The 13,116-nt window shown below is 34.2% G+C and overlaps 1 protein-coding gene across 1 annotated transcript; it reads left to right on the top strand.

Moving 5' to 3' along the window:
- The first annotated feature begins 2,021 nt into the window (after positions 1–2,021).
- LOC130648003 (uncharacterized) lies at positions 2,022–6,254 on the top strand. The gene is made up of 4 exons (XM_057454022.1): positions 2,022–2,760; positions 2,920–3,402; positions 3,651–5,871; positions 6,191–6,254. The coding sequence occupies exons 1-4, from the start codon at positions 2,022–2,024 to the stop codon at positions 6,252–6,254; spliced, it is 3,507 nt and encodes a 1,168-aa protein (XP_057310005.1).
- The last annotated feature ends 6,862 nt before the right edge of the window (positions 6,255–13,116 follow it).

The following is a 13,116-nucleotide window of genomic DNA, read 5'->3' as shown; positions in this document are numbered from 1 at the left end:
CTTTCCAAAAAATTTTCCTTAAAAAGATCTGACAGCAGTAAAACCGTCAATCCCAATCGACAAAATTTAGGCATTTTGCATGCACACATAATGTTCTTAGCATTAAAATCTCACACAAAATGTCAAATAAACACACTTTATAATATATAATTTAATGTATAGGAAATTTTTCAGTACGTTTCACATTGTCATATGCCATGAGAACTTTACAATAAGAATCCACTGTATTTCTCATTTAATTCATGTAACAGATATTCATACGTCTATCAAAAAATAAATGATACAGCAGTGTGAATCCTACATTATTATATAAATGACCAAAAAAATACCTGAAGACCTGTTTTGCTTTCATTTTTGATCTGATTGGAGAAACAGTTTAGCCAGAGAAGTATATTTGTAAATTAATTTGGTTTGTTCCATTATTTGTTGATTTTATTTTACTTTGTTTTAGTTTAGCTATCTATAGCCTATCTCCTGGTGAAAGCTCACTGCCTGGAGCGCCAGATGCGACATCGTCAGCTATTTGTTTTTGTTTTTTTTTGTTTTTCTTTATTATTATTTAGATTATTAAGATTATTATGTTTTGCTTTATTATACGAGTTCAGAAAAATGTCATCTGGATTTACAAGTGTTGTTAATGCTTTTGGGAGATTTTTTATGCAGCAACCTAACACAACTGATCCCATTGAAAGGAACAGGCCATTGCAACAAAATGTTGTTGTTGCAGATGATGAACGCCCCCCAGCACCTGTTATTGCTAGACTAGCAGATGATATTGATGTAGCGGATGCTCAAAGAAGAGCATATGCTAGGCATGCTGTTGCAATTAGAGCTGAAGAGGACAACATTGTTCGCAATGCTAGGCAGCAACAACATGCTGCCTATATGCGAGAAGCCCGTGCCGCTCTCAGAGCAAATGGCAGAGGACAAGTTAATATTGCGCGGCAGTGTCACATTAGGCCTGTTCATGCATTTAATTTAGGAGCAATGGATAAGTTGTGTCCATACTGTCAGGCACTAAAATTTGTGGGGGAAAACCATTTTAAGTGTTGTCAATCTGGCAAAGTTCGACTAGAACCTCTTTCACCCCATCCTTTAGAACTTAGGGAATTGTTAACTGGGGGTACTCCTGCTGCAAAACATTTCCAAAAGGACATAAGAATTTACAATAATGCCTTTTCATTTGGTTCATTTGGTGCAGACTTAAGACCACCTCCGGGGAATGGTCCACCATGTTTTAGACTGTGTGGACAACTTTATCATCGGGCTGGCTGCTTGCATCCAGCAGCTAATGTACGTCCCTCTTACAGTCAGTTATATATAATAGAGGCGGGTGAAGCATTTAATGCGAGAATGGATAATCCAGCAAATGCTCAATGTCGTCAAGATGTAATGCATATTCTTCAGCAGGTGATGGACAGAGAGTCACCTTTCATTGCTGCTACAAAAATATGGCACAGGTAGAACAAGAGGAAAACACAAGGGCTATACAAGAAAATAGGACACCATCTATTGTGAAAATGATGATGAAAGCTGGGCCAGATAGACGGCGGTACAATACTCCTTCTCATGAAGAAGTGGCTGCTATTTTCATTGGGGAAGATGGTGCTCCCCCTGCTCAAAGGGACATAGTAATCTATCCAAGGGATCATGCATTAGTCAATATATCTACCATGTCTGCTAACCTAGATCCTATGATTTACCCAATGTTTTTCCCTAGAGGAGATGCAGGTTGGCATAATTCTATTAATCATGTTCTGGAACGACAAACTGCCACCCGGCATTGCGTTACAAGGTTGCAGTTTTGTGTATATCGTATTGCAATAAGACAATATTTTAGTTCTCTACACTATGGCCGTAAACTTTTTCCGCAGTACATAGTGGACTGTTATTGTAGGGTTGAAGGAGAGCGACTTGATTATATTCGTCGAAACCAAACACGGTTAAGGGCAGCCTCTTATGTTGGTCTTATAGACCATTGACATGCAAAAGCTGAGCATCGCAACCTTCAGCCTGGTAGGATGATTATTTTACCATCAACCTTTTCTGGTTCCCCTAGGAATATGCATCAGAATTATTTAGATGCTATGGCCATTGTTTCTAAATTTGGAAAACCAGACCTCTTTTTGACTTTTACATGCAACCCCAAATGGCCTGAAATAACTGAAAACCTACTGCCTGGTCTTTATGCATGTGATCGCCCTGACTTGGTCTCTAGGGTTTTTAAATTAAAATTAAATCAGTTGGTTAAAGATATTTATAAGAATCATGTTTTAGGACGTACAGTGGCATATGTTCATGTAATAGAATTTCAAAAGCGAGGACTTCCTCACTGCCATATGCTTATTACTTTATGTAATGAGCATAAATTACGTACAGCTGATGATATTGACATTTCTATTTGTGCTGAAATACCAGATCCAGCTGATCAAAATCTTTATGAAATTGGTAAGTCTACTATGGTTCATGGTCCATGTGGGTATCTTAATCCTAACTCATCTTGTATGAAAGAGGGCAATTGTTCTAAAAACTTTCCAAAAGAATTTTCTAATTCCACAATTTTAAATGCTAATGGATATCCACTGTATCGAAGAAGGAATAATGGTAGAACATATCAAATTCGTAACATGGAACTTGATAATAGGTGGATTGTTCCATACAATCCTTACTTGACAGAAAAATATCACGCACATATTAACGTTGAGGCCTGTGTTTCTATAAAATCTGTTAAGTACCTCTATAACTTGATTGAATTGGTGTGTATGTTCAGACTTTTGGAACTAAAAACGAACACAACTCTTTAACGACGTTTCGGCCGTACGACGGCCATTTTCAAGTATAGCTATTTACAATTGACAAATTCAACACTATATACAAAATATCGTACGATATATCATCGTACGATCAAATATTGCGTAGGGGCAAGTCAATTATCTGAAAATAGAAATAATGGCATTGATGCAATATTTCTAGTTCTTATTATTTTGCCATATTTGGATAATATATCGTTGAAACTGCGAACTCACTTAGTTAAAACATTTGATAAGCATCTTCCGTGCTGTAAGCTTAGGGTTATTTTCAAATCGGGTTGTAGAATTGGCAATTTTTTCCGGTTTAAGGACCGTGTTTCAAAGGCTCTGCGTTCAAAAGTCGTATATAAATATCAGTGTGATGGCTGCAATGCCATCTATTATGGGAAAACTATGCGACATTTGAAAGTTAGAGCCTGCGAACACATGGCCGTTTCTGCCTTGACTGGAAAATCCGTCAAATCTATTAACCTTAGTGCGGTTTTGGAGCATGTTGTTTTCTGTAAAAATAGACCATCTTTAGATAATTTTTCTATTATCTCCTCCGCATCTAATAATTTTGATTTGGAATTGAAGGAAAGCTTGTTAATCCGTAGGGATAAGCCAATTCTTAATAGAAATATTGCATCAATGCCATTATTTCTATTTTCAGATAATTGACTTGCCCCTACGGAATATTTGATCGTACGATGATATATCGTACGATATTTTGTATATAATGTTGAATTTGTCAATTGTAAATAGCTATACTTGAAAATGGCCGTCGTACGGCCGAAACGTCGTTAAAGAGTTGTGTTCGTTTTTAGTTCCAAAAGTACCTCTATAAGTATATTTATAAAGGTCATGACTGTGCAAATATACAAATACAAGAGAAACTTGACCATAATGAAGTCAAAACATTTTTAGATGCTAGGTATGTTTCAGCTCCCGAAGCTGCCTGGCGTCTATTTTCTTTTGAGCTACATAAGCAGTCACATACTATTTTTCGATTATCAATGCACCTTCCTGAACAACAACAAGTGTATTTTAGAGCTGGTAATGAAGCAGCAGCACTTGAGAGGGCAGATGAACATGATACCCACCTAACAGCTTGGTTTAAATTAAATCAGCGCAATGTTGCTGCTCGGAAGCATCTACATGCCAATATACCATATGATTTTGTGTTTAAAGAACATGCTTGGTGTACAAGGCAACGAGGTGGTGAAAAAATTGTCAGTAGATTATATTCTGCCCAACCCAGTGAGGGTGAGAGATTTTATTTAAGAATATTACTTCTTCATGTTCCAGGAGCTACCTCCTTTGAGTCATTAAGAACATTTAATGGAGAGTTATTCCCAACCTTTCGTGAAGCATGTTTAGCAAGGGGACTTCTTCAAGATGATAATGAATGGAATGGCACTCTTTTACAAGTTGCCACCTTAGGTACACCTTGGCAGCTTCGACAGACATTCTCATTTATTTTAAGTCATTGTGAGGTCAATGATCCTTTGACGTTATGGCTTACCCATAGAAATAGTATGATAGAAGACTTTCTTCGTACTATGCAAGATTATCAGGCTGAACAGGCTGCACTAGGTTTTATAGCTGGTATTATAGGTCAGTCAGGGAAAAGACTTTCAGACTTTGGTCTTCCTGAAACAGAAGAAGCACCAGTAGAACCTCCAGCTGATTTAGTTTATCTTGGTCAAGAAGCTGATAATATCCGTTCCACATTAAATCCTGAACAATTAGAAGCAGCTGATACAATCATTAGGGTTGTTATGAATGTCCATAATAACTCTCCTCAAAATAACCGTTTATTTTTTATCGATGGTCCAGGTGGAACAGGCAAAACTTACACTTATAATTACATCATAAAAGAATTAAAGCGCAGAGGAATGAAAGTTGGTACATCTGCTTGGACCGGCATTGCGGCAACACTTTTAGATGGAGGGAGGACTGTTCACAGTCTTTTTAGATTGCCTGTGCCGATTGTGGAGACAAGTACTTGCAATGTTCCTCCTACCAGTAATCATGCCACATTCCTGATGCAACAAGACTTATACATTTTTGATGAAGCATCAATGATCCCTAAGCATGCCCTTCAAGCTATCGAGACCATGTTTAGGGATATTTCTAATGTTGGCAACTTATTTGGAGGAAAAGTCATTCTTTTAGGAGGGGACTTTCGACAAATTTTGCCAGTAGTAAAGAGAGCCAGACCTGCTGAAATTGTAGAAACATGTCTTAAAAGCTCCTATATTTGGCCAACTGTTCAGGTATTTAAGCTTACACACAATATGAGAGCTGGACAGAATCAGCAGATTTTTGCAAACTGGCTTTTACAACTTGGTGATGGTATTTTACCTACAAAAGCAACAGCGCCATTTACGAATAGCATTGAAATACCAGAAACTTGCATTATCCGTGAGCAGAATGATCAATCACATGTTGATGCAGTGTTTGGAGATGGTAACTTGGCAGATTTTGCCAGTAGGATTATTCTGACCCCTACAAATGATGTTGCCCTTGATATTAATAACAAGATATTAAATAAAATTCCAGGGGAAAGAGTAACATATAACAGTGCTGACTCTGTAGTTTCAGACGATCCTGAAGAAATTGCACTTTATCCAGTCGAGTTTCTTAATTCAATTACACCTTCTGGTATGCCACCTCACAACTTGCAACTAAAACTGGGTGCAGTAATAATGCTTCTTCGAAATCTAGATTTAAAACATGGATTATGTTATGGCACTAGATTAATAGTACAACAGTTAAGGCAACATGTAATTGATGCTGAAATCATTACTGGTGTTGCTACTGGTAAAAGAGTGCTAATACCTAGAATTCAATTAGCGCCTTCTGACACTGGTCTTCCTTTTCAGTTACGAAGACGTCAGTTTCCTATACGTTTGGCCTATGCTATGACAATTAATAAATCTCAGGGACAAACATTTAATAAAGTTGGAATTTATCTTCACAGGCCATGCTTTTCTCATGGACAATTATATGTTGCATTTTCACGTGCACGTTCCTTTGAAGATGTTAAGGTAAAGATTCATCAAACAGAAGCACAAGGGTATGTTCAGCATAAATGCTATACACCAAACATTGTTTACAGTCAAGTGCTGTAATAATTGTTTGCATATACATCCAGTTAGAATTATATGATATATTCATATCTTTGTGCCTTTTTGATACTTTATTTGAAAAAGAATTTAATAATTGAAAAAATAATTGAAAATTAATCAACCAATTCAATTCAGTTGGAGTGACAAATAAAAAACATTTACTTCATTTTATGTAAAATGTTATTATACCAATTCATAAAAAATACTGTGCACAGAATTTATTTTACATTGTTTCTTTTCTGAATAAAGTATCATGTTATTTCACAGTACAAGACAGGATGAGATGATTCCTGTGCAGGATGAGATGATTCTTGCAAGAAGAATTCTGTGAATGACATTTAATGAAAAGGGATTCCTGTATTGAAAATTATTTTTTTTGTATATAGGTTATATAGTTGAATTTTCTTCTTAATATACTTTGCTTCATGATTTATTTTGACAGAATTTATTTAAAACTCATTATTACATTTTAAAAACTTACTTACTTAAAAAGTTCCTAGATTTTAAATAACTTTTTTTCTCCACAACATAATAATTAATAATAACATAATTAATAACAACATAATTAATAACTTTTTTTAGTTGAAGATTATAAGAGTGGTTTCAAGGAGATACAACTTGAATTGGCTAAAATAAAAGAAGAGAAAAAGAGAGAAAGTAATTTTTTTTGTGTGTTATTATTTACCAATAAAAGACGCTAAGCAAATTTCTGACATTCTGCTATTAATTGGCTAAACTAATTAATTGTATTGTGAAACTTACATAACGTTACCGCAAAAATCCAACAGACAATCTCAATGCATATGAAATGTTGCATTTAATAAAACCAGGTGATTGCATGTTGCTGCTCCTTAATTTTTCCAGTTTTGTATTTGTGATTTATAATTGAGGGCAGGTGACTTTTTTCTGCATAGTTTAAAATGAAATGTATTATATGGACATTATATGTATCATCAATTTTATATACCATTTTTTTCAGAAAACCAAAGCAAAGATAAAAAACTTTGGGCTAGGTACAAAGAGTACCGTAAAAAACATCCCGGCCCACTCACAAACAAATCCTTCCACTTTTGGAAAAATAATGATTTTAAAGACACTGATAGATTTAAACAATATTGGGAAAAGAAGTTTGAAAAAAATATTCCAAAAAAAATTGAAAGGCAAGAACAAAGCAGCGGTCCCTGTACTGTCACTGTTTCAGAATGCCAAAGTAAAAATTTTACTTTCACTTTAGGAAAGTAAATTTTCTATTTGGCTGGAACAGTTTTGTATCGATTCTGTGCTGCTTTTTATATTCACTACTCTCTTCAATAAACTGGCATACCAATTGGTCTTTGTTCTTGCCTTTTACTATTGGAGGCACTAAAAAATGCTAAGTTATACAGTTTTGATTTAGTGTGCTCTTAAATATTCGTTTCAAAGCATTTTTCAATGCCTTCAACTGGTGTCCTGTTGACACAAAATTCCTATTGTTGAGAGAATAATTGAATAATGTGTATTGAAAAGTCTGTTTCTATTGCATGCAAACCATTATTTTTGCTGTTTATTGAATTCATAGTCTCTTAAAAGTTATAATATACTTACTATGCGTCATTTCCCTCTTTCTAATATATATAAAATTATATAATGATATTACGATTATGGAGGCATTAAAATACGTTAATACACCAGCTTACGTTTACCCCAAAAATATGTAAGTGATATTAAAAAGAACATTTTAAACGTTTTTTAATGCCTTCAGTTGTGTCCTGTTGACACAAGATAGAAGTTGTTTGAAAATGTTTCTTTTTTTATTGTTTGGTTTTTGAAAAAAAATACACATAATTGGTAAATCTTAACATATCCACTTATAACGCATATTATAATCCCAATCTCTTTGGATTCCAGTCTATCAGTCCATTTGCAAGTAAAAGGGAGCCTGTGCAGTAACCTGCCATTTTAATAATATTGTAATTACCGTGCTCAACCATTGTGTGCAAGAAGGTAACATATTACACAATTGTATGTATTGTCTTTTTTATCCCTTCAACCTAGAATTTTTACCACTGTCAAAAAAGTTCTTGGCAATATATATTGATAGTTTTCTCCTATACTTATCCTGCTGTGTACAAATGATTAAATGATTATAGATTTTTAGGTTACATCACGCTCTATTAATTATTCTTCCTTGCCAAAAGTGATGTCAATAAAGGTGAACTCATTGAATGTAAGTTTCAATTATTTTGCCGATATGCGTTGTCTCTAACAACAAGTAGCCTCTTAATAGATAAAAAAAATTAATAGAATATTACATCAACGTAAAAGATAGTTAAATAAATAAATAAATGAATCAATAAACAAATGAATTAATGGATCAATAAACGAGCGAGCGAGGGCCGAACGCATAAATCAATAATAAATAAGTAAATAAATAAATACACAAATAAATAAATAAATACACAAATAAATAAATAAATACAGAAATAAATACAAAAATAAATATAGAAATAAATGCAGAAATAAATACAGAAATAAATACAAAAATAAATACACAAATAAATACAGAAATAAATACAGAAATAAATACAAATATAAATATAGAAATAAATACAGAAATAAATATAGAAATAAATACAGAAATAAATATAGAAATAAATACACAAATAAATACACAAATAAACACAGAAATAAATACAAAAATAAATACAAAAATAAATACAGATATAAATAAATAATTGAATGAATTGCAAAATTTAAGAACTGAATAAACTGAAACTATAAAAATATCAGTTGTCACGTACTTTGGATAATAAATGTGGTAAAGATTTCAAACGCAAATATATCTCACACTACAGGTAATTATTCTCTTTGTCTCACTAAACGTTACTTTCATTCTTTATAATATTTACTGTCAAGCAGAAGATAATATTTGTTCTTTTCTAGGTTGAAGCGCAAAGCCCCATGACTTGCCTTCCCGTGGCGCGCTTCGTTACCTGCATTATTTCTTTGTATAGAAATAAGTCAGACACTAAAAGTCAGGGCATAACATGTTACTCTTGTAAACTGTTATAGGGGTGGAAGATTTTGTTGAACCTGCTGTAAATTTAAGTCAAAATTAAAGTGAGCGGTAAAATTTAAAGAAATTATTGTTTGTCCTGCTTCTTAACATTAACTTACCAAGAGTACCTATATATTACATATATTGCGACTAAGAAGTACGAAGTACCATACAGTAAAGGTAAGTTTTCGTAATAGTTTTAATATACATAAATCTCTTTTTGTAATTTTTGTAATGAAAGATACAGTGGATTCTTCCACGGGCAAATCAGCTAGTTTACCATTATTTATTATTATTATATATTGACAACATCATCAGAAAATAATTTACAAAGAGGTGGCAAGCCACCGCAATGATGAACTCAACCTGCTAGGTCTTTGGAAATAAGCTAGAGGTTGTACGCCTCTAGAGAACATGCCTCAAAAAGCACAATTCTCGCTTTTTACAAGGAATTAATTAAAAAATATAAAAAAATAAAAATGACACAACACATTTGAAAAGATGAACAGAACTTTAACTAAGGGCAGGTAGGTTTCGACCCATATTTCTGATCCTAAGTACCCTGGATGTCTAGCTGCGTCACCTCGAAGAGGTCCGCGGACGGTCATCAGCAGAAACTAAACATCCCTATCTTCCTAAAATTAACTTTGACCCCTTTCTGTTCAACTGTGCTATTCTTTGTTTTTAACTCAGGTAATAAGTGGAGTCGTTACTCTCCAAAGACAAGATCATGTGTGATCAACCCCCCCCCCCCCCCCTCCAAAATTTTTTTTTATTTATTTTTTATTTATTTTTTTTTTTATTTTTTTTTAACTGGGGTAATAAGTGGAGTCATCACTCTCCAAAGACAAGACCTAGTATGATCAAACCCCCTTGCTAATTTAATTTTTATTTGATTTTGTTTTATTTTTGACTGGGGTAATAAGTGGGGTCGTCACTCTCCAAAGACAAGACTAAGTGTAGTCAAGCCCCCTTGCTGACTCATTCCGGTTAAAATATTCTTATCTCAGCTCTTCTAAAAAGAAAACATATGACTCGTGACTGTTAATAAGGCGGTCATCACAGAAAATTACTGCTCTATCGTTGCAATGTATCCACCTGTGTACCATTTGGTCGAAGGCTATGGTTGTGTAGTGACCATTATTTAAGTTGCCGCAATGGTTGATAATAGCCCTTAATTTAAAATTTTTACGAAATTTCACTTCTCCATCTACGGTTAAAGGTATGGAAAGGGTACCAGGGTAAGCAGTAATACGAGAGGCGACAGTAGAATACACGAGTAATACAGAAGATAAATCACTACGTAAAACAGAAGAAGACATATGTTACAACTAGACAATTTTTTTAGAAATATTAGAGCACGAGGGATCGAAAAAAGTCAAGTGATGTTGTTCAACTTTGTACTGGTTCAGAGTTTGTTTTGTCATCAATGTATGGAATAGGGAAAACATCTTTTAATCATGTCAATGATGAGCAGTTTGGGAAATGTGTCAATGCAAACACATGCTTAATGATCCTGACATTGAGGAATGAGAATTTTGAATTTATAATTAAGGGGAGAAAATAACGTTTCTATGTGCTAGTTAATTCTCTTGAATACATGAACACCTAAATACATGAACTCATAATTTTTACTACTCTTTCTCCCTGATGCATACGAATAAGTCGATTATTTTTTGTTTATTCACTTTTTCAACACCATGTCATGTTAGTTGCATTTTGTGATATTCTATTGCTGCAATCTAAATTCCCAAGTGAAAAAAATCTTCACAAGAAACAGTATATTGTACTTTTTATGTTTGACATAAATTTTGTTAATGCTCATATACAGACTCCTCTTCTTACTAATTATGTTTGACTTCACGCCAATATCATTCTTACATGAAAAATAGGCTTGTTTAAACTGGCTTAAAATTCGTCAATATAAATATATTTTTGGCTACATCATATACTACTATGTTATATTTCTATAGGTGAAAATTATGTTATTAGTTTCAAATGTCTCCTTTCTATGCAAAAAGTTTTATCTGTTCAAACGTACCCTGACCATTGTGCCAATTTTTTGGTGGATATTCCATGTTCTCTAATTGAACTACATATTCAAAATATTCAAGAAGTTCAGTATCGACCTCTGTCATAGCGTTCTTTCCTTCTAAAATTACATCTCTTTGCGATATTAAGTTATGCATATGATCTTCTGACATCAAACGTTTTTGGTCATTAGCATTAACTGTACTTGGCAAGTAAAATAAGATATCTGGAATTCCACTCACACTGTCGTGGCGGGACTATCGTATAAAGTGGGTGTTCCATTGGTAGCGAGCCTGGTCTGGTTGAGATTGTGATAAATCAGAAAACACAAACCAAACACATTCCTCATGAATTTGATTCCAAGGCAATAACACTTTTTTCTCTACCATATTCTTAAAAACAATTGTTATCCAACTTGCGAAAGATCGTCGATAGAAGGACCACCAATTTTTGATCCTTTGATTGGGCAGCGATGACCCATATATGTGTGCGTTAGCGTCGTGTGTTAAGTAACACTGTATATCAGTCGTAACACCGTTTTCAGTACCTCGATCTGTATGAACTAAAAGTGGACAAAACCCCAACTATTTTACTTTTTCTAAGAATAAGTGAGCAGGTACTAGTGGGTTGTTATTGCTTCTGGAAACTTTCAACCATAAAACGTTTCGCAAGAAACCATCAATACAACCGTGAATGGGGAGACCATATGGTTTCAATTTATCCCACCCATCTACGTGCCAGTAATTGTTAGGACCTAGTGATGTGTATGCTCTACGGCGTAGACGGCGCGATCTCCTTTGTTCAGTACCATCCGGATCTAACTCTCTTAGCAGTTGCATCACGCTGTCACGTGTAGCCATTATGCCGTATAACATCGAAGTGAATGCCAAAGCCCTCGGTATTCTTTCACTGCAGCTGGACCTTGTAGTTCTTGTTCAATTATACTACGTAAAACTGCCTCGTTAACATTACTACGTCTCCTTTTCAACCCAAAACTTCGTAATCGTCGTTTCAGGGTTCTCGTTGACATTAATGTGCTATGATATATTTTTAAAAACAGAACGATTGCATTGTATGGGAAATGCTTCTCAAAGTAATAAACTATCAATTCTTGCTCATCTGCTGTAGCTGGAGGACTGTCTGAGTAGTACATAAGTCTTTTCGTGATCCACATTGAGTACAAAATAATTAATCGTCAGATAACTGCCTACCACACTGCGTACAAAATGACATACTTGTGTAAACAACGGAGAAGAAAGCGATCAGTGCCATGATCATGAAGTGACAAAAGAGCTGGCTGTTGTGATATAGCTTGTCTAATGACTGCTGGTTAGATATTATAGAGGTTGTAACTGTCCGAAGATTCTGCATAATAGCAAAACCATCCCTTTTAACAAGGATTCTCTCAGAAAAAATACATTGACCATTAAACAAGACGCGTAAAAAAGTGGCAAAGCACAAAACACTAATAAAAAAAAAACATAAAAAGACAACAAACAAAACAATTGGCAATTCAAACTGAATTATTAGGCACACGTAAGATAAATAAAACTTATTATGACGAAACTACCCTTAAACGGATAAATCTTAGAATAATTCCTAAGGGAACAAATGTAAACTAAAGCAGGCAACGATCTGTGCGCCAGGATTTGTGAACCTGGCTGTAGCTTTACACCTGTTCAGGGCGCCCAATACACAGATCATTGGCTCTTATCATTTAATTTTACTTATAAATATTTTTATTCCATTCTTTTGTACTTGTTTTTTCTTTTCCTGATTGGTGAATTTTTTTTTTTGATTTTGATTTTACTTTGTCGATCGGAATTGTTTTTGTTTACAAAGAAATTTAGTTTTCAATTCAAATTTTCTTTTTTGAATTCGAATTCTATTTTTGGGATTTGAATTTTCTTTTCTCGATCCAAATTTTTTTCTCCCTTTAGACTTTCTTTTCAGTGTACCTCTTCCGGATAACACCTACTCTATGAGTCTTAGACAATGTGGCTAGCTAAATTTCATGATTGCCATTTTGTTTTTAGCCAATATCTACTTCGCGTGTAGTTACACATCAAAAGAAAAAAGGGGGGGAAATTCAAACTTTGAGTTCAACAATCACAGACCATGTGCC

The sequence above is a fragment of the Hydractinia symbiolongicarpus genome, chromosome 6 (genome assembly GCF_029227915.1).
Source record: "Hydractinia symbiolongicarpus strain clone_291-10 chromosome 6, HSymV2.1, whole genome shotgun sequence".
Taxonomy (NCBI): Eukaryota; Metazoa; Cnidaria; class Hydrozoa; order Anthoathecata; family Hydractiniidae; genus Hydractinia; species Hydractinia symbiolongicarpus.
Note: the sequence above shows the minus strand (reverse complement) of the source record. Positions and strands in the feature narration are given on the sequence as shown.

Bases quoted from the DNA above. Each gene is read 5' to 3' on its own strand.
- LOC130648003 (XM_057454022.1), top strand. From the start codon at position 2,022: ATGATTATTTTACCATCAACCTTTTCTGGTTCCCCTAGGAATATGCAT. The intron at 2,761-2,919 runs GTATGTTCAGAC...AATATTGCGTAG, and splicing joins TAACTTGATTGAATTGGTGT to GGGCAAGTCAATTATCTGAA. The intron at 3,403-3,650 runs GTAGGGATAAGC...ATATTTATAAAG, and splicing joins GAAGGAAAGCTTGTTAATCC to GTCATGACTGTGCAAATATA.